Source organism: Stylophora pistillata, chromosome 3 (genome assembly GCF_964205215.1).
Source record: "Stylophora pistillata chromosome 3, jaStyPist1.2, whole genome shotgun sequence".
Classification (NCBI taxonomy): domain Eukaryota; kingdom Metazoa; phylum Cnidaria; class Anthozoa; order Scleractinia; family Pocilloporidae; genus Stylophora; species Stylophora pistillata.
The window spans coordinates 16,092,149-16,120,000 of NC_142521.1; the positions used below are offsets into that span (position 1 = coordinate 16,092,149).

Here is a 27,852-nt window from a genome sequence, read left to right on the forward strand (position 1 = left end):
AACCGCTCGACCAATCAGATTGCTGGAAAAACTTTTTTCAGCTCTGAAAAAATGACTAAATGTATATATAATTATTCGACAATATTCACCGAACCTGAGGCGAATAATTGTTTTAGTATAATTTCAGAGTTGAACAACAGAGAGATTTCTAAAATCATAACATTTTAGTAACATTTATTGACATTTTATTTTAACATTTTATATAAACCGCGTGGAGCGGTTTATATAGCGTGATAGAAGGAACCGCTCGACCAATCAGATTGCTGGAAAAACTTTTTTCAGCTCTGAAAAAATGACTAAATGTATATATAGGAGTCGTTAGTAGAACTCTCAGGCCAACAAAGATGCACTGCGCCAGGAGGATCAATAAAGATTCGCAGTCCAAACCTCACAGCAAACATGAACGTAGAAAGTTTTGAAAAAGTTAAAAAAAAATGCGAGAATGGACAACTTCTGACGTAAAAAAGATAGGAAATTTTAATAAAAACGTTTCGGTCAGAGACCTTCTTCAGTTATTTACAACTTTTGAAATGAAAAAGAGCTTTAAATAAGATCAAAGTGCTAGTGATTACGTAATTACAGGTGACGACCCATGAATGAACTGGTGCTAATAAAAAGATGACAAAAAATCAAGTCACAGAGAAAACAATGGACAAAATACAAGAAATAAAACCTAAAAACTAAGAGATAAAAAAACTAAATATGTTAGAATGAGTGGCGCAACCGAAGAAGCAATGCGGCAAGCATTAGAAAAGGGTAGACCCACTTTTAACTACAACTGTAAACCGTACCAAAATCCCAAAACAAGGCCATTCGAGCCCGAAAGGGCAAATTAGCAACAAAATCCCTGGAGGGGCCCTTAAATGATACTAATCATAATAAGATCCCTTGGAAGGGCCTCTGAGTCTAATCAACACCTAACAGGCTGACAAAGCCTTTTAGGTCAGCCTTTTAGGCAAATATTTGTACTCGTCTTGGGCGTTAATTGTACTCTACGGAGTGTAATTAGATAATAAAATCAAAGATTGCGTTGGATTCTAGATATGTTCGTCAAGTGAGAAAAACTAAAGATTCTGGGCAAAATCAACCACACTAGACAGCATGCCTGGGAATCATACCTGAGGGGTGCAGGAGTTTTGGGGATTTTGAGAAGAATAAAGCAGATCAGTGAGTTGAAAAAGTAATGTTGATCTCTCATTTTCTGAAAACTTTAGTCCTCATTCTGAATTCTGTCTATATAGAATACCATTTTAAAAGCAAAGCCCTGATTTTTTTTCACAAAAAGGTAACAGTTTTGATAGCTGTTAGCTATTATTTTCAGAGCTAATGATATTCTCCTGAGTTGTTTATTGTTTTATCAAGGGTTTTATTGGGAGGTTTTTGGTGGAAAGCAGACTCTATCAATACACCAGGCCTGGCCAATACTAAAAACATTTCTTGTGTCAAACCTGGTTTTCAATCTGCAGCTGTGCTTGCAAAACATTGCCCCCATACCAATGACCCCATAACAAAATGTTTTTCACAAGATGAATTATTGCACAAAATTATAATTTTGTAAAAAGAAATTTAGGAACCGGCAAATTATTTTACACATACCATAAACTGATGTCTTCAAAAAAGTAAGTATTTATTAACACTGATTACGTCCCATTCCTTCCGCCACAACTGGCCACCAAAAAGAGCTGGTCATTACGTGAGGTGTGTGTAGGAATTTCTATAATTTAGAGTCATATAAAAAAGGTAAATTCTCTAACTGATTGAGCCAAGGATGAACATGTTCTTTAATGACCCTTGTCTGTAGTTAAGGTGAGCAAGACCTTGAGGATTATCAACTGGAATAACACTGTTGATTATGAGAAGTAAAAACACCAAAATAACAAAGAAGATCCCTAAATGACAGTCCTTTGGTCCACGCCACATTTCGCATTCATTGCTCGAATTTTCTTCAACTCATTAATAAATTATCAAGCCTAAAGTTGAGTTTATAATCTGTACAATTATATCAAAGTAATAGATTTCAGCAAGTAACTGTTCTCGGCAAAACATCGAACCTTCTCCCTGTTATTTCTGGGGTGCCGCAAGGGTCCATTTTAGGACCTTTAATGTTTCTAATATATGTCAAGGATCTTGCTACAGTATCAGTTAAAAGTTCCATAGCACTATTTGCGGATGACACCAAGTGCTACCGTCCCATAATGAATACTGATGATGGAGGTCTTCTTCAGGAAGACCTTGATCGAATCACTTTGTGGTGCCAAGATTGGAGGATGGATCTCAATCAGTCTAAATGCACTGTGATGTCTACAACAAGAAATGTCAGCCCAGTTATATCAACATACATACTTCAAAATACACCAGTCAAGCGTACTGACGCTCAAAAAGATCTTGGGATCTTAGTGTGCAAGGACTTGAGATGGAACTGTCATTTGCTAGCAGTTGCATTTAAAGCAAATAGGATGCTTGGCTTCATTCGAAGATCGACACTAGACGTCAAAATTCAATCGACTCGGAAAGCATTGTACACAGCCTTGGTAATGAGCAACCTTTCATATAGCTCACAAGTATGGGCTCCTCAGTCTGTGACACTGATTGAAATCATCGAAAGAGTACAACGGCGTGCCACCAAGTATATACTCTCACTGCCATACAGAACTGACATCTCGTACAAAGAGAGACTAAAACTCACAGAACTCATACCTCTTTGCTATTGGCATGAATACCTAGATTTAGTTTATACTTATAAATCAATTGTCAACAATACTGACATCCAATTTAAGATATCTAAACCTGTTATAGTAACTAGACGTACTGCTTCATCAAAGAGTATTTTGTTAGATATACCTAAAGCTAAGACTGTTACGTTCCAGAATGGTTTCTACTCTAGAGCCTCAAGAACATTTGGTACACTTCCAGAATACTTGAGGGTCAATACCCAATCTATTAATGTTTTTAAAACTAATTTCAAGAAATATTACTTAGATCTAACTTCAACTGTGTATGATCTTGCATTTCCACAAACTTTCAAAAGTGTCTGCATAAAATGTCATATGAGCAGACCACTAACTGCATTACTAGCCAAACTCTGTTGCAAATTAACTATTTCCAATCACATAATTCCTACCACTCGATTGTAATTTGTAATTGTAATTTGTAATTGTTGTTTCTTTTTGTTTGAGTTGTTTTTTTTTGTTTTTGTTTGTTTGAGTCTCGTTAATGGAACGTTAGCTCTGTGAGATCTCTCCTGCCAAATTGTTTTTGGCGAAGCTTATAAATAAATAAATAAATAAATTATTCTAGGGATAAAATCTAATTAGTAAAACCTTACATTGGTCGTTTCGTTTTGCCATCGTACAAAACAAGTGTAGACTCAAACCAAGAAATAATTTTTAAAAAGAGAAAATTTATTCCACGTTCACAGTCAATTGAGTAAATTGAATGCATCCGATTACGTTGAAGATGATTATGAAAATGACTAAAAGGAAAATTACAATTATAATTACAATAGATCTAAGAAAATCGTGAAACGAAATGAAAACGAAAGAAGGACTAACGACTTACAGATCAAAAACATCTAATTAAGTGATGATCAGCTTAAAGTGCAGGCGAAGCATAACACTGACTTTCTTCAGAAAATTATAACTTTATCCACATCTCAAGGCTATTTTATTTATCCATTAAGTTATCTATTTGGTTTTCTATTTGCTTAGTTGATATTTTTATCCTTCTATTGCAGTCTTTACCACACGTAATCCTATTCCTAGAAAGTGAGGAAGTCAAACTAGTTTGACGTCAATGACCAATTCAAGAATTTATGGTATTTTGCTCCATAACTTAGAGACGATATGATTCTGTGCCAGTGTAGATAAGAAAGTCTCCAACCTGCATTACGTCGACTTAAACAGGGGAAATTCAGCTTCAAAACCAGATTTTTCATTGGTCGCTTTCTGGTTGCACTCTGAGTCATCTCAACGAAAAAGTCGAAAATGAAACAACAACATGTTGATATTGATTTGTCGACTGATATCAGATTACTTGAGATAAATTTATGCAGATTGCTTCCACGAAGCTGTTAGCTGTTGTGTCACACAAGGCGAGCATAAGGTTTATGACAGTTACCGGTCGTTTTGTTCCGGACAGACCTTCATTCGTTAAACCTCGTTCCTGTCAATATGGATTTGGACCTTGGAAACAGAAACCCACCGTCTGGCGAATGGAATGTCGAATTTTCCACTACCCCAAGTGTTGTAAACAAAACAGAAACTGCGTCTCAAGTCATCGCTGGGTTTTATGCATTGCTCTTCTACCTCGCCCTACTTACCTTGAGCATACTTGGCGTTTGTTTCAGAGCTTGTGCCCAGATGCTTTCATCCTGCGCCACCTCTGCCCTCTTTTTAATAGGGACATTGTTAGCCTGTGTAAATGTGTTCTGCAATTCGCGCAACTCAGAAGTTAGAGTATACTTCCGCCTGCCCACGGTTTTTCTTGTTGGAATCGTCTTTGTTTTGGCTGGGGCGGTATTTTTCTTCTCGAAAGCTGAAAACGTGGCCCAGCAAACTACCTTAGCAAGACAGCAACCCTCAATGGGACTTGTTGTTGGAGTAATATCCTACCCTTTGATCATCATCGAGATATTTCTCCTTGCTGCGGCTTGTGCTTCAAAGAACGACGGCGATCAAAATTCTTGGGCTGTTCTCGCAGACAAGACAACGTTTCTCGTCCAGAAGGTTATCCAAGCAATCGTATATATCTTGTTGTTAAGATATAGGACAATCTGTCCAACGTACAAAGAAAGTGCTAAGTTTTATTTAAAGACCCTGGCGTTTTTTAATTTTATCGAATGGGTAGACTCCCAAGTGAACGAAGAGAACGATATCAACTCAAGTCATGCCGACCTGATTTACAAACCCTGGTTCCAGGTCCTTGTAGTTTTTTACAAGGCGTTGATAACAGATTACCGCCTTCTATGCTCACTTCTGTTTCTTGAGCATTCCTTAGAGGACGAAATGGCGGACAACAACGACGAAGAAAACGACGCACCTAATAGAAACATGACCTTGATAAATCAACAATACAGAGCTGCAGGGTTTATTTTTGGCCTACTGAGCCTTTCTGCACCACTCTGTACAGCAATGTATTATGTTGACAAGCTTCATATACCTCCATGGGTCCACGTGTTTGCCATTATAGTCAATTTGACCATTGTTGGATATGGAGCAATCTTTTTAGCAAGCAATGATTTAACGCGTCGTGATCTGAATAGGAATAAGGAGTCATCTGGAGTCCAAATCATGGTAGGCGTTGATGTATGTTGGCTGTGCAACTTAAAGATCAGTTAATCATTGTGCTAAATTGAGCTTTAGAGTACGAAATCTGAGTCTAATTCTTCAGGAGGGGGGCATTGGCACCTATGACAAACCGCAAAATCGGAGAAAAAACCTCAAAAACCGCAAAACCGACGAAAAAAGGCAGCAAAACCGAAAACTGCATGCAAACCTGACAAAACAACTATATTTTCACCTTTAAAGGGTGTCAAAAAGGAAAAACCGAAAACCGCATCTGAGTTTTCATGAAAACCGAAAACTGAATGCAAATATACGTAAAATCCGCAAACCGCTCTGAACAGCAAAACTGAAAAACCGAACCTTTTTGTCCCCAAAACCGAAAAACCGATCCAAAAACAGTCAAAACCGCAAAACCGAAAATCTCAAGGCCCCCCTCCTTCAGTACAAGTTTCTTATCTTAATTGGTATAAAAAGAGGCCAGAGTCATGACAGTGTTATGGAGACGAAACTCTTCGAAACAAATAGGTCCTTATCTGCTATATATTGAGGTGAGATCAGAATTATTGCGTGACTGTCCTGTCAGATTGTCCTTTCTTTTTTTTTTTTTTTTTTTTTTTTTTTTTTTTTTTAATACAGCATTGTTTATTACACTTACACATGTACTTACACTATAATTACTTTTTACACCATGTTTAAACTACATTAACTTACACTACTTACAATACATATATAACAATACAGTTACACTAGTCAAATTTAATTACAGTTGATCTATTTACCACATTATTGTTTGCATGTTAATTGTCGAGTAACTACAGAAAAAATTTCCATTTGTTCCTGAACTCCTTCTCGTTATTACAAGTGACAGCAATATATTTTTCTAGATAAATTTTGTCGCGCACAAGTGAGACGAAATCATCGAAACGGCAATTCATGGTATTTAAAGCGTTAACATATAAAATATATTTGCCTAGAATAATGAGATGGTTGAGGGCTAAACAGTAGGTGTGACAGATTGTCCTTTCAGAAATCAAATTGAGCGCACTAATTTTGAGTTCACGTTCCAACGGTTAATTGGAAGAGGACGAAACTATACCTGGATATTCTGAACTCAATTCTTCTTCCTCTATCTGTTACAGGTATGTTTCTTGGGAGCTGTGGGACTCGTCTGTTGGATAACCAAAGCACCAATCTCTGGTTATTGGTCAGCTACCAGTCATGGCAGAATTAAAAGCGATGTCTCCCGATACTTTGCCTGGGTTGCAACAAAGTATTATGCTCGCGGCGTTTCTACAGCGTTTCTGATGGGTCTTTTCTTGAAAGTAGAAGTGCAAACCTTGGCACGTAGAAACTCGGCAGTGAATAGAAATCACTTTTTAGTGCCTGCTATGATGTCAACGATAATTGGAGCGTTTGCCGAGAGTTTAATTGATCAATATGTTGGACCGGTGGACAGCAGCTTCAGGTTTGTAACTTCCAATTTATCTCAGTATGCAGGGCCGTAGCTAGCTTGAGGCAAGACGAGGCAATTGCCTCGTCTTAGTTTTGGCCTTTTTTAAATTTTTCTTAAAGATTGACTTTTCTAAAGGAATATGCCACGGAAAATCCTTAAAAGAGCATTTCTAAACCTCTAGATTTCAAAGTTTTCTGGGGGGCATGCCCCCAGACCTCTCTAGCGGCTCGCGCCTTCGGCGCTCAAACCTTGCCTCGTCTTGTCCTTAAATCTGGCTACAGCCCTGGTATGATTATCAACGTATGGGTATGTACATCGATATTGTTGCAATATCTTTATGATAGGTAGAGCCACGTTGAACCTCGGTTAACGTTGTCATTGTTTGTGTTACTTAATATTGTACAGAAATTTTCAAGTCGATCGCATTTAAGGCCTTTGTCTTTTTACTGACACCTTCCATTCCTCATTTTTCTCGACCCTTTTACAAATCTCTTAGTACATCACCACCAGTTCTATCCTGACTCGGCGCCTGGTAGCTGTATTTCCATCAGTTAAACACATGCGCTTTACTCCACTTGCATTCAGCATTTCAATCCGGAATGTCCATTGGTAAATCACCATGACCTATACCATCCCGTCGACCAATTAAAATCCTTGTATCCAACACACAGTATCTGTATCATCCGTATCAACACACATTCGGCGCTGCTGTCATAATTAGCATCACCAGTAACATTATCACCATTAGCACTTGTAGCACAACTGCCACCAATACCACTATCAACATTCTGGGCATTTTTAACCATCAGCACAACCATTGCTATCATTGTCACCATTCCCATCGCCACCATGACTGTAGCAAACACCATCACCGTCGGTACTAACTAATTATTGTCATTATCATTCCCCAAACTTTTGCCACCACCAATACCACCACACCCCTATTTATACCGTTGCAATTGTCTCCAACATCACCATCATTGTTATCAACTTCGAATCCAACCTTGCCAAAACCTTCACCGTTCCCAATATCGCTAGCATCCGACTATGGCCTCCATCCACTACCAGCCTCTCTACCACGATCAAATCCGTCGCTATCACCACCATCACTGCCATCCCAACCATCAAAACCATGACACTGGTATCACTGTCACTAAGCCCTTCACTGCCATCACCATTACCATCATACTGCCTTCACCACTTGGTCGTAATTATAACCATCATGCATGATCCAATTTGTAAATAATATAACATAAAGCAGGTCACTGCTCATGTGCTCGTTACTCTTCCAGATTTCTTAAGGATGAATTATGTAAAGTGCATAACAGCTTTAATGAGGTGTAAACAAAATTCATTTGTAATTACAGGAAGGAAATCAATGATGCAAGTTTAAAACTCCTGTTTACAGCTGGTCCACCGATGTACCTTGGATTTCTGATTCATATGGTTTTGCATTTTGTTATTTTACAAGCAGAGATCGTTAAACGCGGTTGAGCTCGCACACATTCTTGTAAAAAGGATTCATTGTTTATCAATTCATAGTGAGAAAGCTGAAAACACATAAGTTACTGTATGAATGCATAAGTATGCATAAGTAGATCATTGTAGACTCCATTCATCAACTTACTAAATAGAGGTAAAGAAAATAACATACCTGCTTTCCAAATGAGTTCTGAAAATCCGTTTTTTACGATTTATGCAATGGCGGTGATGATTTTGATTTAGCGTATCACTGATATGAATAGAGCAACGAGAATGACTAATGTATGCGCAGCGTAGAAATAACTAAGACTTTAATAGAGAAGATTGCAGAATTTTGCTTTGATTACAAAACGTTTTGGTACTTCAGTGACCCCATTTCTTTTTACGACAACTTGATATTTTGGTGAATCCATATATCCGATTTGTTGATTGTCAAGTAAATACAATCTACCAATCTTTGAGTTTCAGTGTTGTCTCAGGTAATGTAGCGGGTTTTGAGCGATAGGGACTGATGTAAAGGCTTCCTCAGTATTTAATTCTCAGACTTCCAAGTACACTACAATAACACAATTTGGCCGGTGACTGAACTTCGCTAAACACGTAAGTCCAAAAAGCCTTATCTTCTGCGCGAACTTTGCGCTCAACAGAACTGTCTCATTAAAAAACGGATAGTTAATACAAAAAAATTAACATTCTAGATAACCCGATATATTTCTAACAGTCACACGCAGCCGAATTTCTCAATAGAAAGTGCACCAACGCGGGGCCCTTCAAAAGTAAAGCTATGCACAAATAACACAATAGACACGGCAACTGATAATAACCCCTTATACTCTGTAGTTCCTTGAAATATATTGATTTTTTTGCTTAATTGAATTGATTTCTTTGTTCTATGCTAGTAAAAGTTCCTCTATCATCTCTTAAAATTTACAGATAAATGAAGAGGTAAATAACTCATATTTTCTGAAATACAATTGATCAATTGGACAGTTTTCCCAGATTTAGAAGTGCATCAGTTCGAGGAAGTTGTAATTACTGAAATGTAGAGGGATCCGAAGGTAATTTCCAACACATGACATTGTTTGAGCAGGTGTGAATTTATCTTGAATTGATATTAGTCCAACACGAATGTTTGACCTCGAAGCCTCAATAGTCCGGCCATGGTTGAGAATGTCTGGCGCCACATTAAGCTTGGGTGTCGATTAAATATTTTAATTTCAGTTGGATGACAGTTAACTGACCTCAACCCCACGTAGACACTACATCACTACATTATAGACTTACTAAACCGTCACGTCACTTCTCCCTTAATACCCTCAGAAGCTATCAGTTCATTTCGGGCGGATTTCGTGTCACAAGTCGGAAATAATGGATGAGCAGCTTACTTTCAATTATCAAGTTGTAATTAAATTCTACTTGAAGAAACCTTTGAGGAAAAAAAACATCCGTGACTTTATTTGACCCTTCCCTCCCTCCTTCTTATACCAACGTTCCAAGGTCAATTAGACCATCAGAAAACAAGGTAATTTTGGTTTTATCAACTGAGTTAGTAATGTTAATTTGCCACTGTAAAGGGCTTTAAAGCTAACGTTTCGAGCGTTAGCCCTTCGTCTTTTGCTCTGACGAAGGGCTAACGCTCGAAACGTCAGCTTTGAAACTCAGTATGGTGGCCAATTGATATTAATTACGCAGTTGATAAAACCAAAATTACCAAGCTATACTCCTCCACCGACGCAGCACCACAGTTTCTTTGGAACCTAACCCCATTTAATCATCACACAACAAAGTTGGTCATGATGCTGTTGAGAATCCAAAATACCTCGTCAAAAGTTTTCTGATTATCGTAGGAAGGTTGGGAACAAATGTGATTGTGTTATGCTGGTTGGTTAATGCTTGAGTAGTTAAACTCTGGCTTCAGCCATTGCCTGCTTCAGCCATTACCTCATTAATCAGTACTTTTCATCTTTTTCCTTCCGCTTCGCCTTTGAGTTGCAACTTCGGGCTTAAATTACATAAAAAGCAATTAACTTTGAGAGAAAAAACAGGGGATCAAGATTGGAAAGACTCCCTTAAGCTTGACCTCGGAAAGAAAGGTCTATCATAATACTTCTTCATTTATTTATTTATTTATTTATTCAGTTGTTGTCCACCTCTTTAGTGCTTGCCTACACTGATGTCGTTCTAACTGAGGCAAATTCTCTACAACGTTACAAGTGACACAAAATTTATTGAACCGAAGAAGTTCATGTCACGTGCGTGACAGTTTCTTCATTCCACCTTCAATAGTTTGTTATCCTCTTTGGCCTTCTATTCTGGGTTAACGACTTGAGCTAATCAACTACAGGATATCGAATTTAATCCTTTGACTAGAAGCGTGACTCAATGTAACAAATTCGTCGGCGGAAATTTGACCAACGCTCCAGGAAGTATCATTTAAGGGATTTCGGCAAGCGAAAAAATAACAAACTCTCTTCGTTTGATGAGCATCCCGGGATCAGTTTCCAAGAGGGCTGGAAACTTTCATCGCTAAGGTGGCTCTTAAACTTACCTGCAGTATGCAAGGAGTCCCTATTACTGGCCCTGATGTAACAAACAAGACAAGAATTACATCCCAAGTTATTGCCGCAAGTTTCTCTGCACTCTTCTACTGGCTAATGTTCTTCCTTGGAATCCTTGGCATTTTCTACAAGCCATGCGCCAAGCTGTCTTCGTCTAGAGGTACTTTATTCGTATTTTTTGTAGGAGCACTTGTAATCGTTGTAAATTTACTTCAAAGTGCAACTAATACTGAAAATGACCTGCAGGTCAGACAATACTATCGGCTTTCCACGGTTCCTCTGATTGGGATACTTTTCACTCTCATCGGTGTTAAAGTGTTTTTTCGATTACCAGACGAAGTTCATGGGACTCTGCGTCGATCAAGCGATCAAGCCGTAACTCTGGGTCGACACCAGCCTTCCATGGGTTTGGTAGTTTCTTTCTTAACGGTTCCTCTGATTGTCATCGAATTCGTGTTGCTATGTGCAACTTTGAGTTCCAAGAAAACAGACAAGGGTACGAGAAATTTGACAGAAATACCATGGCTCCTAGCTAGCATAGATAAGCCTATTTTCCTTATTCAGAAGGTTACTCAAGCAGGTGCGTATCTATATCTGCGGAACACTATCATACGCCAAGGAAGCAAAGAGAATGTTACGTTTTATTTTAGGTTGCTGTCCTTCTTTAACTTCATCCAGTGGGTAGATACTCAGGTAAACGTAGAAAATGACATACACTTAAGTGGAATCATGAACAACCTGGGAGATTATTCTAATATATTTATGATTTTCTACGAAGCACTAGCCATAGATTATCGTCTAATGTGTGCATTGCTATTTCTTGAACATTGGGTCGAGATTCAAAATCAAGGCAGAAGGAACAATTCCACAAACCAACCACAAGATAACCTGAGTAATTCTAGGGTTCGAAATCAACGGGACCTAAGCGGTTCCATCGAAGCTAGCCTTGGAAGCGCGAATGATGCCGCTTATCAAGAACGAGATAATTTAAGCAGATCCGAAGTTCAGGATCGAAGCGATCGGAGCGGCAATTCAGAATATGCTCAAATTCAAGTTACAGAGCCTCGCAACCAAATAAGGAGACTCATTGGATATGCGCTTGGTTGTTTATGCTTGATCGCCCCTGTACTCTGTGGTCTTCAGTTTGTGGAGACATTCAACATTGGACCGTGGGTAACTATATTTGCCATTCTCGTCAACGTCTTTATTGTAATCTGCGGAGCAAGTCTTCTTCACTACAACTATTTGGATGACAATAGACAAGTGGAATCAGATGGAGTTAAAATAATGGTAAGAATAAAAATTTCTATCGGTGAACTAACAGGATAAGTGAATTTATCATGTGACCCTGACAGCCTCACTAGCGTAATCCCATAGAAAAACATAGGGAAAGCTGACGTAAGTAGAGCAGGAAGGGTCGAAGTCAGCAGGTCCGGAAAAAGCCGTCCAGCCTTATACCCACACGGTTTTTTGCAAAAACGTAAACGAAAACAAAAAAAAAGACTAAAACAAAGTCGCGCGTTCTGGTGAATTGTGAGGTTCTTCTGACTAAAAAGTGAGAAAAAAACAAACAAACAAAGGAAAATCTTTCTTCAGCATTTTTTTTTTTTTTTTTAATTGTGATTGTCCCGCGTGCGCCAGTCCAGGTTAAAGCAAAATTTTCGAAGTGGTCCTAAGGTAAAATACTTCTTTTGTCCAGTTGCTAGTCTCCGTTCGTAAACAAGATGGCACCGAGTACGGAATCGCGTACGTTTAGCGGTTTCAAGCAAAGTTTTCCAAGTAAGTAAGCTCTGTTCCAAAAAAAAAAAAAAAGACAAGCCAGGGGTTCCGCATTACCATCAGTCATCCCAAGACACAGTTTTATGGTTCATAGTTAACATCCCCTCTCTTTTTCACAGGTTTGTCTTTTAGGTGCAGTTGGTTTCAGTTGCTGGATGGTGGAGGCTGCTATCTTTTCCTTTTGGGCTTCTCCTGAATCAAAAGTCCAAGACCAGAAAAATGCGCTTCCCCGATCATGCTTTCTTTGGGAAGCCTTAAAATATTTCGCGCGTAGTTTAACGACAGCATTCCTTATTTTCTTATTTACGAATATAAACGCCCACACTTTTTCCTATCAGACGAGCTACAGAAATCACTTTCTTGTACCTGCTGTGATGTTGGGAGTGTTCTCTATGTTCGGCGAGGGCTTGATTGAGCAGATAGCTGGACCCCTAGATCGACTTCTAAGGTTCGTAGTGGCCGCCATGTTTTGAACTACAGCTTCAATATCGAGACAGCACAACACAAAAAAAAACCGTATTGCATTCTGTTACCAAACACGAGAGTAATTAACCAGGCTGGGAATTGGGGTGCATGCTTAAGGCGTACAACACAGTGTTTGGTTATCAACGATGTTAATTGATAAGTTTAATTCTAGGTGAACGTATTTCCTTCTTAGGAGTACAATCGAGAATGACAGCCTGAGAACTCTGATTGAGGCAGGTCCGCCACTGTACCTTGGATTCCTCATCCACGTGTTTCCCTATTTCATAATCATAGAAGCAGATCCAGATAACAGGAATCGCGTAGCAAGAGAGGAAACAAGGGAGCGATCACCTGGTCAATGGGAAATTTAATCGTTTAAGCTATCCTACGAGATGTTATTTACATAAATGAAGATGATCCAGGCCTCAATAGGCAATCGAAATCTTATTTTGCAAAATGTGCCATGGTCTGTAAGGTTAAAATCAGGTTGTTAGGGACTGCATTACGTATTTTTTTTGGAACACACTTACTCCCAAGAACTGAATGTTAATTCTCCCCGTTAGCTACCATATATTAGCTTGTAAATTAGTTACAAGAATTTGGTGTGAGATCAAGATAACTTCTACCAAAGAAGAAAGAAGAAAGTCTTAAGCACTCTAAACAACAAACGTGTTTAGTTACAATGATAAGGTTGAGATCAGACGTCAGCATTATCAGGCGCCTTTGGCAGCCGCTTCAGTCCATGTAACGATCTCACCTTCCCTCCCATCCCACCCCAGGGGAGGGCATCCACCACACAGTAATCTCGTGCGTGGGAAATTAACGTCTTCTAACCCTAACCCTGCAGGAGACGGGGCCTACGGTTTATTCGTCCTTATCCGAGAAGACTAGAATATCTATCCATTTCTTGATATTATAGAAAGGTAGCAAATTCTCCTCTCTTATTTTAAGACCATGAATATGCCGGAGTTTGAGTATTCTCAATCCCCGTTTGCTAAATAATGCGTGGCTATTATGGGGAGAAGTTGCATGTTTATAACTTCTGGGGAAAAAAGATTGAGGAAATATGATTTTGAAACTGGAAGACGAAAGTGAGCCTAACAATGTAGATTTTCTCTCCGTTAAAATTGATTTTTTTTTTTTTTTTTTTACAGAAGCCACGTTATCTAACTTGTTAACAGAAACGCCTTACATTGCAAAAAATTCTTTAAGAAATTTCTTTTGTTCTATCACTTAAGATTCATATCACGGAAAGATCTAAAAGCTGTGTACAACTTCTAAAAGCTAAGCGCACATATATGTTTTGACTTATTTTCTCTCACCCTGACGATTGATTTGTGTGATTCCAGACATCTGTTGAATCTAATCGGAGAAGATGACAAGGTGAACTGTCCTTTACTTTTATTATTATGCTTGTGTTAAATTCCAAGACCGTTTTTTTTTTCGGGGTATTATTTTTGCTGCTGTTTCCATCCTTCGGGGAACTCTAAATTTGCGGTTGATATAAAAGAATGGCTTTTAACCCTATAACCCTTTGAAGTGACTGGCTTTTCATTTCTTTTTATAGTGTCACCCTTAAAATAAAGGGAAAAGTCATGAGTATACAGGAAATGATCACTACTTTAAACAGCTCTTGATCGTCAAACCAGTTGTCCTTATCATTGCCGTAGAATTGCAAAGAGGAAAGTGTGGAAAATATGATGTTAGGGTGCAGAGGGTAGGGACAATAGTCAAGGCGGTGCGCGTGATTAATGATTAAGGAAAAAATTAGTTCGTGACCCGCGAAAATATCCACGAGAGGAACGTGATTCGTGAATTAATAAATGTGCGAGAAGCGTGATTCGTCTTCTGATATAGACAAGAAACATTACTGAAAACATTTTGGACTTCGAACTTGTGAGTATTAAGAGTAAAAAAAAAAAAGGTGTCATATCTACAGTGCTTAGACCAGAATCCGTCAATTGACTTGCTATTGTTTCTTTTAAGGGTACCCTTCTTGCTAACCAGTAGTCTTTTCCCCTGCTTCTTTGCAGTCAACACCTCCAAACTTTGCATTGGATGAAGTAGCTGAAGGACTCATCAAGGCTTGGGAACTATACGGGTCACCGAGGTAAAACTGATACACTTAATATTTAAACCAATAGTTTTCAATCGGCCAGCGGTTTCAATCACATTTTAAACACGTGCCTCAGTCATTGTATCTGGCAAAGAATGATGAAATGATCTCCAGCACGCGGGGGGGGGGGGGGGGGGGTCTACTAAATCTATGCAAGGCACATGATCAATAATGAGGCAATCGTGAGTGTACATCGACAAGAAGTGTTTTAATATCAAACCATGTTATTTAAATTCGCTGAACTGAACAACGTTATATGTTTTCCTACTTCTGACAACGTTTTTCTTTGTATCTCTTCAGTGCTGTTATCATGTTTATCGTTCGTCCCGATGAAGTAAACGTATATGTCCAAAGGATTCTGGAATACAGCATCAGAGACAAGTAAAAACTTAGCAGATAAAACGCTTTTCCATTCAGTGTCAAGTAACCAGAGTAAGAGTGATCACCAGAGCCAATCAGGGCAAAGAACGTCATTACAAACAACCATAAATAAGCTCAATGTATATTGAACGATCTCAAGCGAAGGAAACTCGAATAAGTGGCTACAGTGAAGTGAAACAAAAGCAACGGAATCCGTGATTATTTTTGCTCTCGAACAGTGCCTTTTCCTATGATTCAAGTGGAAAGATCGCCATCTATTGACACGAAAATGTCTAAGATATTGCGTACATCATTTATTGGTTGATGTCTGGATCTCAAGGCCGGGAAAGGGGGGGGGGGGGTAATGGGAACTATTTTGGCTAATAAGCAAAATATGACTTTATCTCTATTCTTGCAGAAACAGAACTGTAAAAGTTATCAGACGAAGTTTGACCGAAGTTTTTACCCAAAGCGAAGTACACGGCGACAAATCTCTCTTTGTGTAAGCAAGTTTGCGTTTTTTTTTCGTCCTAGATTTCGTTTTCTGTTCAGTAACTTATTGACAGTACCTCTTGGTTCACTAACAAAACGACTGAGAACTGATTCACTAGTTAACTCCCTACGTATCAATTAAATGAATGTCTCCCTGACATGCTGACTGGGTGACTGAATATTTACTCGAAGACTGCATGATAAAATACTTATCGATTCGGTGTAAAATACTGAATCATATTTCTTATGCAAAGTGTGTTTCAAAGTCCTCCTTTCTCAGGGTTCGGTTGATAAGACGACATATGTAAATTGTAATTCCAAGATCGAGTGAATATTATCTGCTGTCAGCAGTACCTAGATATGATCATGTTTTAAATGGTGACATATTCTTATTTTTAACAGGGATGGACTTGAGGGTGAGAGTCTTGGTTTAGGAGGAGTTCCCTGAGGTATTCTTCGGTATTTGCGTAATCCTTTACAGAATCATAAGCATGGAATATTGTCATGTAGATGGATTCGAACATACCATTTGCCAATGAACTGTTGATAATCAAAGCTTTGTTGTTTAAAACAATCAAGCATTCCTTGATTAACTCGATGGCTTGCGACGTACGACTTGTGTTGCGAAGGAAGCCGGCGACCACTGAACCTATCCAGATGACTTTTGTGGTGGCTTCTTCTGTGTTGTTCATCTTGACCTTACCGTCTGTTGTTGAAGAACAGAACAAGTTTTATTTGACCAGTTGACTTACGACTAGTTTACAGTAATGTAAGAAGGAGTGAAGCCTTCCACAGACCCGGCCTACTGAGATGGTCCCCTATATTTTTTCACATGAAGCGTTATAGGGCGATTTTTTTTTTTTTTTGAGAATCGTGATTTGATTTTTTTTCGTGAATCGTGATTAAAGATGAAAAGATCTTTTCGTGTTCACGTGAGTGAATTCTTTTATCTAAACGTAACCCGTGAATAAAAAACGTGATTCGTGATCCCATTTGTTTAGTTTGATGAATTTCCAGCTATTTTATTGTTTTGATGATGTACGTATTGTTCTCGAACGGCTACGGATTGGTTTTGACCAGGGTTTTGAGTGTGCATGGACTTCATATGGATCGATAAAAGTCATAAGTGGTTCTTGAACAAATAAGATTACAAATTACTTCCTCTTTTGTCGCGTAAGATTAGTCAAGACTAGAATAAGTAGCATATTAATTCGTGACTTTGGTTTTTTATTTCTATGGGAAACGTGATCGTCTCGAATTTCGCATGAACGTGAAAGAATTTTGAATATTATTGGTGATGCTTGGAAAGGCCAAATATTTTTATGTGATTGAGTTTTACAAAGGGTATAGGGGACCCTCTACTGAACTCTCAAGCTAGGGAGCTCCTGATGCATCTCATCTTACTGCTAATTCTAAAGTGCCCACCCCATATCTTAAATAATGATCACTTTCCTTTGCCACAAATTCACGTCTTTACAAATGTTAATCTAAACATTTAAAAATGGGAAAGTAGGTTTCCTTTGAACTTCTTCCTAAAAATATCTCTTTGATTGAGGTTTTGACGTGTTGGAAGGAGGTTTCATATTTAACTGCCTATGTTTGAGGGCCCTGTATTCCATGGAGTGTTGATTAGAATTTCTTTATATATCTCATTCAATGGAAGTGTTCATTGTTTCTTTTCAAAAAGGCGGGAATGATGAGATTTCAAAATCTCGTTAATATTGTTATCATATCATGGGTGACAAATTACTCCTTAATTTTGACGCGAAATTTCAGCGTTAATTTTTAATTTCACATGTGAAATTACAAAATTGCCATGGTAACATCTCTTGTATCTCGATCAGAGCCAAGATGAAGTCGAGATTTAAGACGGTAACTCTTGAAGAAATTACGAAATTAAAAGAAGCAGCCGAAAATTATTAACAGGCACGAAGAATTCGAAAGGTATTTTTTGTGAAGAAACTCAGAAAAATACGAACTTTAACAATAATGTATGCATTAAACGAAAACTATATTCTTTTTCATGTTCTCGGTTTTCGATAGAATAAACCAGTAAAAACAATTACGGTTGTGAACGTAATTTGTCACCCACGATATTAAAAGGTAATCAAATGGTTTTCTTGTGAAATTATTTCCTAATTTCACTCGTCGCCATTTGATTACACATACTAATTTTCCTTTCTAGCTTTCTTATGTTGGTTGAATTTCTGAAACAGCCTCGTCGGTATTGATGCAACTTACATTTTGAAGTTAGTAATTTTCCTTGTTTATTTCGATGAAGGCAAAGAAACTTATAGAAGATCTTACAGCAGAGGTCGACTTTTTCCTGGAAAAACGAAAAAAAAATTTATGGAAAAGACTAAGTCCAAAATTCATCAAGATTATTATTCTACTTGTTTCTTGTCACGCCATCGAGCCGAAAGTAAACAGGCTGAATTATTATTGACATAACTTATAACAACCTAGCAAAGTCTTTCTTTAGTTTTGGAGTCGATTACTTTTCGATGAAAATATATTCGCCCAAATTTCAGATAAAAATTGATGGAAAAGTAGGGATTACTGCAGTTTCCGACAATTCGTTCGCTGAAATCAGAGCAGACTGAGGCACTAGAAGCTCTTATTGTTGGCAAAGAAGTTCTCACAACTTTGCCAACCGACTTCGGAAAGAGCCTCATATATCAGGCGTTTTGTTTCGCAAAAATTTCTACAGCGTGTGTTTTTGTAATTCCACCGCTTAACAACATTATGGTGGAAGAAGTTGGCAAACTCAACGAACTTGGCCTTCTATTAGTTCTAACATGAATTTTTTTCACTTTTTTTTTCGACTCGCGCGACGGACTTCGCGCCGAAAAGGAGGGACTACTCGTAGTCTAGTTCGCCATTAAAAATGATAAGTTACTCACTGCGTACCGGCAAAGAACTATTCGATGGCTCAAGGGACAATATAACACTCGATACTATCATTTTAATACATCCAAGATAACTTCCTCTGTTCCCCTTATGATATTTAGGAATTGCCGATTTTCACTGTCGTTCCATCATCAACACCATTCAACAAATAAGGTCAAGAATCAAAGACATAAAAGAAGGTAAATATTCAAATAGCCGCGCAAACAGTCTTTGCAACGTTTCATGCGGGAGATATTCAAAGAAATGTTTTACTCAAATTTATGAGACGCGATCTTTGTGTCTCTCTGAGGGGCACAAATATAGCTTCAGTTAACCTATATGGGAGTACCTATCATCATACAAGGACTGTTCAGATTGCGAAATCTCACTTTTATTGACCTACGTGACAGCATTCTCGGCTATGGTTAGCCAAATGTTGCAAAATTCAACAACTTGCATATTTATATTCAACAACTAATATTTATGCTCAACAAAATACATTTTTATTCAACAGTTTACGGTTATATTCAACATTTTATATTGATGTTCAACGACACGCATTTTCTGTTCATATTCAACCAAAATTATTTTCATTCAACAACAATATTTATTCAACTTCAATAGCTATATTTATTTTACTCAACAAAATTAATTGTTCAACTTCAATCCAAACTTTTTACCCAACAAAAATGATTATTCAACTTCTACCATGCATAGTCATAATAGAAGGTATGTCATTTAATAACTAAGTGGTTGAAAGTTCCCGGACATTCAAAATATCGTCATTCAACAAAATTCCCCGCCCCTACCCCCGGAACTACCCCCAAACATGAAACCCATTCCCTTCCAATACGAATATTATGGAATGGAACCCGATCATTCAATTTGCGCCAAAAATCAAAATGGCAGCCATAACTCTGGACGAAGATTCATTGTTCAATTGCTTTGAGGATGTTATAAGCTTGTTAAATGTTTGTGAATAGGGAGAAAACAGTATTTCTCGACCATTCTATTCGGGCATTGCTGATAATATATCATTTTATTTCAGATGTCTACCAAAGGGAAAATAATCCAATCAATGGTCATGTATGAGGTCATTTCAAAACGTAAAACGGCTTTGGATCAGTTGAGTAAAGGATTGATTACCCTTGGTGTTCTTTATGAGATGTCAAAGCACCCACATTTATTCGAGAGTGTGTTCACCTTTAAACCTGTCGAGCTGACACCAGCGATAGTTTGAGAGTATCTCAAATATCCAGATGAATTAAGTGACCAAATTAAGCACCAGATATACTGCTAAGTGATTACAGTTTGGAGTATTCCTTAACCCCAGTTCTGTCAATTTTCGGCACCAACTGTGGAACAAAACCCTTAAATTTCCAGCAACCTCAGTCAACTCTCCTTTGCACTCGTTTACAATCAGTAGCACGTTTTCGACAAATTTTGCGGCTGATTCTAAGCAATTGATCACCCTCTCTATAAATGGTCGGGAAATACTGTCTTCTCCCTCAATATTAGTTGTTGAATATAAATATGCAAGTCGTTGAATTTTGCAACATTTGGCGAACCATACCGGCTGCATTTCCATACCGGCTGCATTTCCATACCGGCTGCCATTTTCATACCGTGTCACGCAATAGCTTAGAAATTCAACCTTGCTTTTTAACACAGGACGGAACACCCTATCTGACTGAAAATTTTTAAAAAGGCAAGTCTTCAACTGTTCTTATAACTAACTAAACAAATATCTCAAAAGGATAGATAATTCCTTATTTAAAAACCAAGACTAGCATCGGAGGTCACGTTGATAACTGGCGAAAAGTTTCATTTTTTGACAAGTCTTTTCCTTTCGGAGTAAAACGTCAAACCTCTTGTATTCCGTGATATTTCTAATTGTAGATTTTATAGCGTCAGGCAAAACCCAAGGAATTCGCAAGGTGCAATCTTCCTTTAAGTGTTAGAGACATATTTTAAGTTTCAAATCAAACCCAGTTCTGTTGTATTTGTTATAACGGCCCGTACATCACGTATCAGTTTAGAATAAAAAGTAACTAATTCCGTAAACTATTGCCTGATAAATATCAGTTCCTTTATTTGCTGTTTATATTAAATACCTTTGATTACAGTTTTCATTTTTCCTTCAAGCTATCACAAATCATGGGCAACAACAGTGTCACCAACTTAGACTACTTCAGTGGGAGAGAGGAGGGAGGGGAGTTAGAGGATCTCCGGATGCTTGTAAACAGCTCCCCCACAAATTATGATAGTAAAACATATATATCCCGGTTTGTTCCTGAATCCTTGTGAGACGCTGGTATGAAACTTCACCCCTCCCACACTTAAGAAAAAATCCACTCGCCCCAATTATCTGAAAAGTGAAAGTTCCGGCAAAATCCAAGTGATGAGGAGTACCTGACGTAAAACGGAAACATTACTCGTTCTTTGAAGGAAGTTTAGATGAGATTCAGGAAAAAATTCCAGAGAAAAACATGACTTCTGTAGAGCGCCAGACTGTTGTGCGGAAGGTCGAGCCGGTTCGAGTCCCGGCCGGACCAACACTCAAGGTCTTAAAATAACCAAGGAGAACGTGCTACCTTTCTATAATATCAAGAAATGGATAGACATTCTAGTCTTCTCGGATAAGGACGAATAAACCGTAGGTCCCGTCTCCTGCATCTATTTTAGTTAATTTTTAGTTAATTTGGTTATTACACCACTCGGGCAGTCAAAGGGCCAATAACTAAAATCAACCAATCAAAATGCTCTATTGCCGGTCAATATTCTCTCAGTATTGGACCGGGCACTGTCCCGAATGGTCCCGAATGATACCGCACTTGTGTCCCTTCGAACTTCAGTCGTATAATAAATCTCTTATTAACCAAGCTTGCTCGGCACCGCACTGGAAGAATATCGGCCCTTGGTCTTTTTTGTACGGACCGAGCGCAGCGAGGTCCGTACTATCAAGACCTCGGACCGATATTCTCCCAATACGGCCCTCGCGCTTGGTTAATAAGATATATTTATCAACTTTGTTGTCACGCAAATTGCACCAAATGGAAAATGAAAAACTCATGATGAGTTAGTCCTCGCGCACATATAGCTTACCGTTTCAAGACAAGCCTTAATATTACTGTAACAAGTCTTGACTGTAATTTTGTGATCAAAATCCAGCGGTTCTTGCCAAACGACGAATACTTAGACCAGACGTTGCCTGTAAAAGAGAAGTAAATTGTTTCAGTTTTGCATACTCAAATCCATCAAAGGCGAAAAAAGTTCCGTTAAACGGGCTTAAAGACAAGTATGACTATTAAATTTACAGTGGAACAGATTCAGCGTAAAAGATAGATAATCGGCACATTTCATGCCCACCTGATATATTGACTGACGCGTGACACCTCGTTCAAACAACCTATCGCTATTAAATCAAGGGTTTTCAGGCGCGTAGTGTCCTCGACACATATACGCACGTGCGTACTTGAAGTGACCAGAAAAATTTGAAAACAATGTTGTGTTTGCGCCAAGTTTGCTGAAAGTAAGGGCAAGACGCTTTGTTCTTTGCTTGTATTCACACAACTATTTCAAACAAGAAATAAAGAACGCAGAATTTTTCGCTCAGTTTACGTAGGTTTCTAGATCATATGTACTTGTGCGTACTTGAAAAAATGACCACGCTACGCGCCTGGTTTTCAATGGGAAAAATTTAATCTGTCGGTTTCAAATATTTCAGTTATTTTCCACATCTTATTAATATTTTTTTCCTAGCTGCCAATCACTCACTATACATTTCATTTCTCTATATAATTATTTAATGGTGTTTCTTGAAGGTCACACCTTCCCGTTAATAATCTTGTGCGTTGTTATCACTATAGCTAGTTCGCTAGGTAATGGACAAATCGCTCGGTGCATTACTTTTACAGTCAAACTAAGTGAAGCGTACCCCTCAGGATTACATGAATGATTTGATTATTTGAATATTGAACCCGTTAATCGTTTCAGTAGCGCAATAACGAATTGAATATTTGAACATGGAACCCGCTAACGTTTCAAGAATGCAATAATGGATTGATTATTTGAATATTGAACCCGATAGCCGTATTCGTTTTGAAAAGGCGCGGATCATTGTTCAAATCAGAAGTCCATTTTTGATTGGATTATGCGAACACGTGATGATGGATCGGAACTATTTCAACATGGCATCAGACATGGGGGGAAGGGTGAGTTCGAGCGTTGTGTAGAACTTCTTGTAAATGTTGTAGATGGAATGTTATCGAGAGCTTTTTTCGCCTATTTACATCTTGACGAACTTGTAGAAATTCTCGTGTGTATTCATGGTCGAAAAAAATAGTTTACGGGCAAAGCCATCGCAAGACTTTTTTTATTTCGTTAATATTTGCGATCGACTGTTTTCGCAGTGTTTTTACAGTGCAGTTTGTTCATTTTCAGGAGTCCTCGTCAAATAGAACAATCTTATTGGACTTCAGAAATGGACTTCTTATTTGAACAATGATCCGCGCCTTTTCAAAACAGATACGGCTATCGGGTTCAATATTCAAATAATCAATCCATTATTACATTCGTGAAACGGCTAGCGGGTTCAATAATCAAATAATCAATTCATTATTGCATTCTTGAAACGACTGGGGGGTTCAATATCCAAATGAACAATTCATTAATGTAATCTTGAGGAGTACGCTTCACTTAGTTTGACTGTAATATGCCGGAGAATAAACTCAAATAGATGACCGATGTTGTACTTTTTTAGGGAAAATTCCTTGCGGGTCCAAGGTTTCCTCATCGTAAGAGTGGTCCTGTGTCATTATTCCCCTCTCCCTCTCCTCCCTAGGAGAGGTTTTATTCGTCTATCATCACTGACATGAAGCTAAGCAAGATCCCTTCTTGATATTACTGTATATTACAATAATTTGTATTCCGCATTATTTAGATTGATACCTTAAAGGGATTAACCGTAGATTGCGATGTTCTCTTAAAGAGTACGACATTGATCAACTCCAACCGTTTTTCTTATCTATCAACTTTGTTGTCTCGCAAATTGCACCAAATGGAAAAGGAAAAACTCATGATGAGTTAGTCATGGCGCTCATATAGCCTACCGTTTCAAGACAGAAGCCCCAGTAGTACTGTAACAAGTCTTGACTTTAATTTTGTGATCATGAAAATCCAGGGGTTCTTGCAAAACAACGAATACTGACACCAGACGTTCCCTGCAAGAGAGAAGTAATTTTTTTCAGTTTTACATGCTGAAATTCATCAACAGCAAAAAAAGTTACGTTAAGCGGGCTTGAAGACAAGTATGACTATTAAATTCAAAGTCGAACAGATTCAGCGTAAGAGATAGATAACCGGCACATTTTATTGGCTGTTTAACATGACTGACGTATGACACCTCGTTCAAACAACCTATCGCTATTAAATCAAGAGTTTTCCATGGGCAAAATTTAATCTGTCAGTTTTAAATATTTCAGTGACTTCCCACATCTGATAAATAATTTTTTTTCAAGCTGCCAATTACTATATATTTCATTTCTCTTTAGAATTATTCCATGATGTTACTTGAAGGCCGGTCACACCTTCCCGTTAATAATCTTGTGCCTTGTTATCACTAGAGCTAGTTCGCTAGGTAATGGACAAATCGCTCGGTGTACTACTTTTAATATGCCGGAGAATAAACTCAAATAGATGACCGATGTTTTACATTTTTAGGGAAAGTTTCTTACGGGTCCAAGGTTTCCTCATCGTAAGAGTGGTCCTGTGTCATTATTCCCCTCTCCCTCCCCTCCCTAAGAGAGGTTTTATTCGTCGATCATCACTAACACGAAGCCAAGCAAGATCCCCTCTTGATATCACTATATATTACAATAATTTAAATTCCGCATTATTTAGATTGATACCTTAGAGAGATTAACAGTAGATTGCGATGTTCTCTTAAAGAGTACGACACCGATCAACTCCAACCATTTTTCTTATTTATCAACTTTGTTGTCACGCAAATTGCACCAAATGGAAAATGAAAAACTCATGACGAGTTAGTCATCGCGCGCATATAGCTTACCGTTTCAAGACAGAAGCCCCAATGACTGTAACAAGACTTAACTGTATTTTTGTGATAAAAATTCAGCGGTTCTTGCAAAAAACGAATACTGAGACCAGACGTTGCCTGTAAAAGAGAAGCAAATTGTTTCAGTTTTGCATGCTCAAATCCATCATCGGTAAAAGAAAGTTAGACGAACCATGAAAACCGAAATACATGTACATTAAATGGTGCCTCAAAAGTATGGTAATAAATATCCATTTCTCGTCACCTTTCCCTCAATTAAAGGAAAGAAAATCAATTTGATTTCAGCTTTTGTACTGAACATTTGGTAAGTATATTTTTCTCATCACGGTTGGAATTTTGCTCGAGGTTGGAGGTGGCTAGCGTCTTCGCTAACTCAAAGGATATCGGAATTTAATTTTCAGAGAAAGTAGCTTTATTAAAATCGACATGTCCAGTGTTGATTAAATCCGAGTTGATTAATCGAGTTTAGTAAGTATTTGGAAGGTGTAAATGGGGTTACAAACGTTAAACCGACCTTGCCGTTCATAAATTTCTTTCAATTTTTATCGACATATCAGAATTTTCGTCTGCCAAGTCATGAATCACATCACTCGGAACATAACGAGGTTTGAAACAGTTTTTGAAAAACAAAGCTAGAAGCCAAAATGATTTCGTTAGTTATGTAACACTGAGTAACAAATTAATGGAAGTGAATCAGTTGTTTTAAAAGAGAGTACTTACCTGACCTGTAGCTTTCAGTGCCCTGCTTTGATAATAAAATTAAGCGTCTTTTTCGTTCTTTCTGTTTTTTTTTTTAACATACGTCATACGCAAGTCATATCGAGCAGCCAATCAAATGTGGATATCTATTTCGTACACGGAATCTGTTTTACCTGTAAATTCCATAGTCATTCTCGTCCTCAGGCCCGCTGAATGCCACAAATTCTCCTCTCATTAAAACCTTTAAGTGTTATATTAACTATTGAGTATCAATTTATTTCATTCGTCCTTCCTTCGATTCCTGTCAACCCTTCTGTAAATCCGCTGACCAGTGTATAAGGCATTGGCGGTCGCGAAAAAGATTTATTCAAGGTGGATGATTTCTGAGTAATCATTTCATGTCGCGTAGATGCTTCCGACTCGCGCTTTTTTGCTACGGGAGGGGGGTTAACACGCATTGCGGTACCCCCCTGACTATGTCATTTCGGCCTACTTTCTTGGTATACAAGGTCTTTCTGGGTTGTGAGAATAACGACGAAGACGTAATTTTCCGAGTTAAGACGTAATCAAACCTTAGTTTGAAACTTTCTGTATAACTTCTTTTTCTTGACAGCTTTGGGTTTTTCTTGAGGGGGGGTTAACATAAAACCCTTAGTAGTGGGGTTGTGGATCTGTTTTATAACTGCACATTTTGAAAGAGACAGGAATTTTTAACTTGTTATTTCCAGAACAGAGTTGCATGGTTCCTACGTGGCTGTGGTCATTATATTTTGGTGATAAAACCGGGATGAGGTCACCTTCATCAAGTGGCTGCTATATTGAGTCCCTAGAAATGTAATTTTGTTATTACACATTCAGCTTTGCAGTGAACTTGTAAGAAGTGCAAAAACAAAGCTCCTTTGTTTGACCCAAATGTTGCGTCGTTTGGGGTGACCCTCTGGGTTCTCCCCCATCCTAGCATCAGCACTGCACTGATGAGGCCCAGAAGGCCGAAACAGTACTGTCTGCAGTTATATATAGCTCTTTGGCATACAAAGCTTTGCTTTCATGTCCAAATTGAGCACCGTTGGATGAGTCATCGCCGCTAGCATTGTGCATAGCTCACTAGGTTCTTCTAGTTTGAGCACTCTGGCATGGCTTAGACGATACCACAAGTGTGGGATCGTTTGGGGATGCACATCGGTTCTCCCCCCATCCTAGCATTAGCACGCACTGATGAGGCCCAGGAGGCCGTAACAGTACTGCAGTTATATATATATATAAAGAGAGAGTCGTTAATGGAACTCTCAGGCCAACAAAGGTGCACCGCGCCAGGAGGATCAATAAAGATTCGCAGTCCAAACCTCACAGCCAACACGAACGTAAAAATTAAGTTCAAAAAATTGCGAGGATGGACAACTTCTGACGTAAAAAATATAAAAATTTTATTAAAAAACGTTTCGGTCATAGACCTTCTTCAGTTATTTACAACTTTTGAAATAAAAAAAGAGCATTAAATTGGAATGAAGTGCTAATGATTACGTAATTACAGATAACGTTATTGGACAATAATTATTCGACAATATTCACCAAACCTGAGGCGAATAATTGTTTTAGTATAATTTCAGAGCTGAATAACAGAGAGATTTCTAAAATCATAACATTTTAGTAACATTTATTGACATTTTATTTTAACATTTTATATAAACCGCGTGGAGCGGTTTATATAGCGTCATAGAAGGAACCGCTCGACCAATCAGATTGCTGGAAAAACTTTTTTCAGCTCTGAAAAAATGACTAAATGTATATATAGGAGTCGTTAGTAGAACTCTCAGGCCAACAAAGATGCACTGCGCCAGGAGGATCAATAAAGATTCGCAGTCCAAACCTCACAGCAAACATGAACGTAGAAAGTTTTGAAAAAGTTAAAAAAAAAAAAATGCGAGAATGGACAACTTCTGACGTAAAAAAGATAGGAAATTTTAATAAAAACGTTTCGGTCAGAGACCTTCTTCAGTTATTTACAACTTTTGAAATGAAAAAGAGCTTTAAATAAGATCGAAGTGCTAGTGATTACGTAATTACAGGTGACGACCCATGAATGAACTGGTGCTAATAAAAAGATGACAAAAAATCAAGTCACAGAGAAAACAATGGACAAAATACAAGAAATAAAACCTAAAAACTAAAAGATAAAAAAACTAAATATGTTAGAATGAGTG

At 38.1% G+C, this 27,852-nt stretch overlaps 4 protein-coding genes and 1 long non-coding RNA gene across 6 annotated transcripts; 4 read left to right on the forward strand and 1 right to left on the reverse strand.

Moving 5' to 3' along the window:
* The first annotated feature begins 2,018 nt into the window (after positions 1–2,018).
* Positions 2,019–3,134, forward strand: LOC148734732 (uncharacterized). The gene has a single exon (XM_088752823.1). It carries the CDS (start codon positions 2,103–2,105, stop codon positions 3,132–3,134), a length of 1,032 nt encoding a protein of 343 aa, XP_088608949.1. The 5' UTR covers positions 2,019–2,102.
* Positions 3,135–3,577: 443 nt separating this feature from the next.
* On the forward strand, positions 3,578–9,088 carry LOC111326911 (uncharacterized). Its single transcript, XM_088755280.1, has 3 exons — positions 3,578–5,291; positions 6,422–6,747; positions 8,103–9,088. Exons 1-3 carry the CDS (start codon positions 4,170–4,172, stop codon positions 8,227–8,229), a joined length of 1,575 nt encoding a protein of 524 aa, XP_088611406.1. The 5' UTR covers positions 3,578–4,169; the 3' UTR covers positions 8,230–9,088.
* Positions 9,089–10,467: 1,379 nt separating this feature from the next.
* Positions 10,468–15,516, forward strand: LOC148734733 (uncharacterized). Of its 2 annotated transcripts, XM_088754768.1 has the most exons (6): positions 10,468–12,065; positions 12,674–13,002; positions 13,213–13,373; positions 14,369–14,402; positions 15,053–15,129; positions 15,436–15,516. In XM_088754768.1, exons 1-4 carry the CDS (start codon positions 10,773–10,775, stop codon positions 14,377–14,379), a joined length of 1,794 nt encoding a protein of 597 aa, XP_088610894.1. In that variant the 5' UTR covers positions 10,468–10,772; the 3' UTR covers positions 14,380–14,402; positions 15,053–15,129; positions 15,436–15,516. The 2 variants fall into 2 exon arrangements, with proteins under 2 accessions (XP_088610894.1, XP_088610893.1); XM_088754767.1 differs by having other exon boundaries at positions 13,213–14,402.
* Positions 15,356–16,679, reverse strand: LOC148734734 (uncharacterized). The gene is made up of 2 exons (XR_015999156.1): positions 16,514–16,679; positions 15,356–15,493 (listed from the first exon to the last, which is right to left on the reverse strand). It is a non-coding gene; the product is annotated as an uncharacterized LOC148734734 (long non-coding RNA).
* Positions 15,428–16,977, forward strand: LOC148734735 (uncharacterized). Its single transcript, XM_088754769.1, has 3 exons — positions 15,428–15,516; positions 15,914–15,997; positions 16,390–16,977. The coding sequence occupies exons 1-3, from the start codon at positions 15,446–15,448 to the stop codon at positions 16,433–16,435; spliced, it is 201 nt and encodes a 66-aa protein (XP_088610895.1). The 5' UTR covers positions 15,428–15,445; the 3' UTR covers positions 16,436–16,977.
* Positions 16,978–27,852: the final 10,875 nt, after the last annotated feature.

Coding starts and splice junctions, on each gene's coding strand:
- LOC148734732 (XM_088752823.1), top strand. CDS start 2,103: ATGTTTCTAATATATGTCAAGGATCTTGCTACAGTATCAGTTAAAAGT.
- LOC111326911 (XM_088755280.1), top strand. CDS start 4,170: ATGGATTTGGACCTTGGAAACAGAAACCCACCGTCTGGCGAATGGAAT. Junction 5,292..6,421: donor CATCTGGAGTCCAAATCATG/GTAGGCGTTGAT, acceptor TATCTGTTACAG/GTATGTTTCTTGGGAGCTGT. Junction 6,748..8,102: donor CCGGTGGACAGCAGCTTCAG/GTTTGTAACTTC, acceptor TTGTAATTACAG/GAAGGAAATCAATGATGCAA.
- LOC148734733 (XM_088754767.1), top strand. CDS start 10,773: ATGCAAGGAGTCCCTATTACTGGCCCTGATGTAACAAACAAGACAAGA. Junction 12,066..12,673: donor CAGATGGAGTTAAAATAATG/GTAAGAATAAAA, acceptor TCTTTTTCACAG/GTTTGTCTTTTAGGTGCAGT. Junction 13,003..13,212: donor CCCCTAGATCGACTTCTAAG/GTTCGTAGTGGC, acceptor TTTCCTTCTTAG/GAGTACAATCGAGAATGACA.
- LOC148734735 (XM_088754769.1), top strand. CDS start 15,446: ATGTTTATCGTTCGTCCCGATGAAGTAAACGTATATGTCCAAAGGATT. Junction 15,517..15,913: donor GAATACAGCATCAGAGACAA/GTAAAAACTTAG, acceptor CTATTCTTGCAG/AAACAGAACTGTAAAAGTTA. Junction 15,998..16,389: donor GGCGACAAATCTCTCTTTGT/GTAAGCAAGTTT, acceptor TATTTTTAACAG/GGATGGACTTGAGGGTGAGA.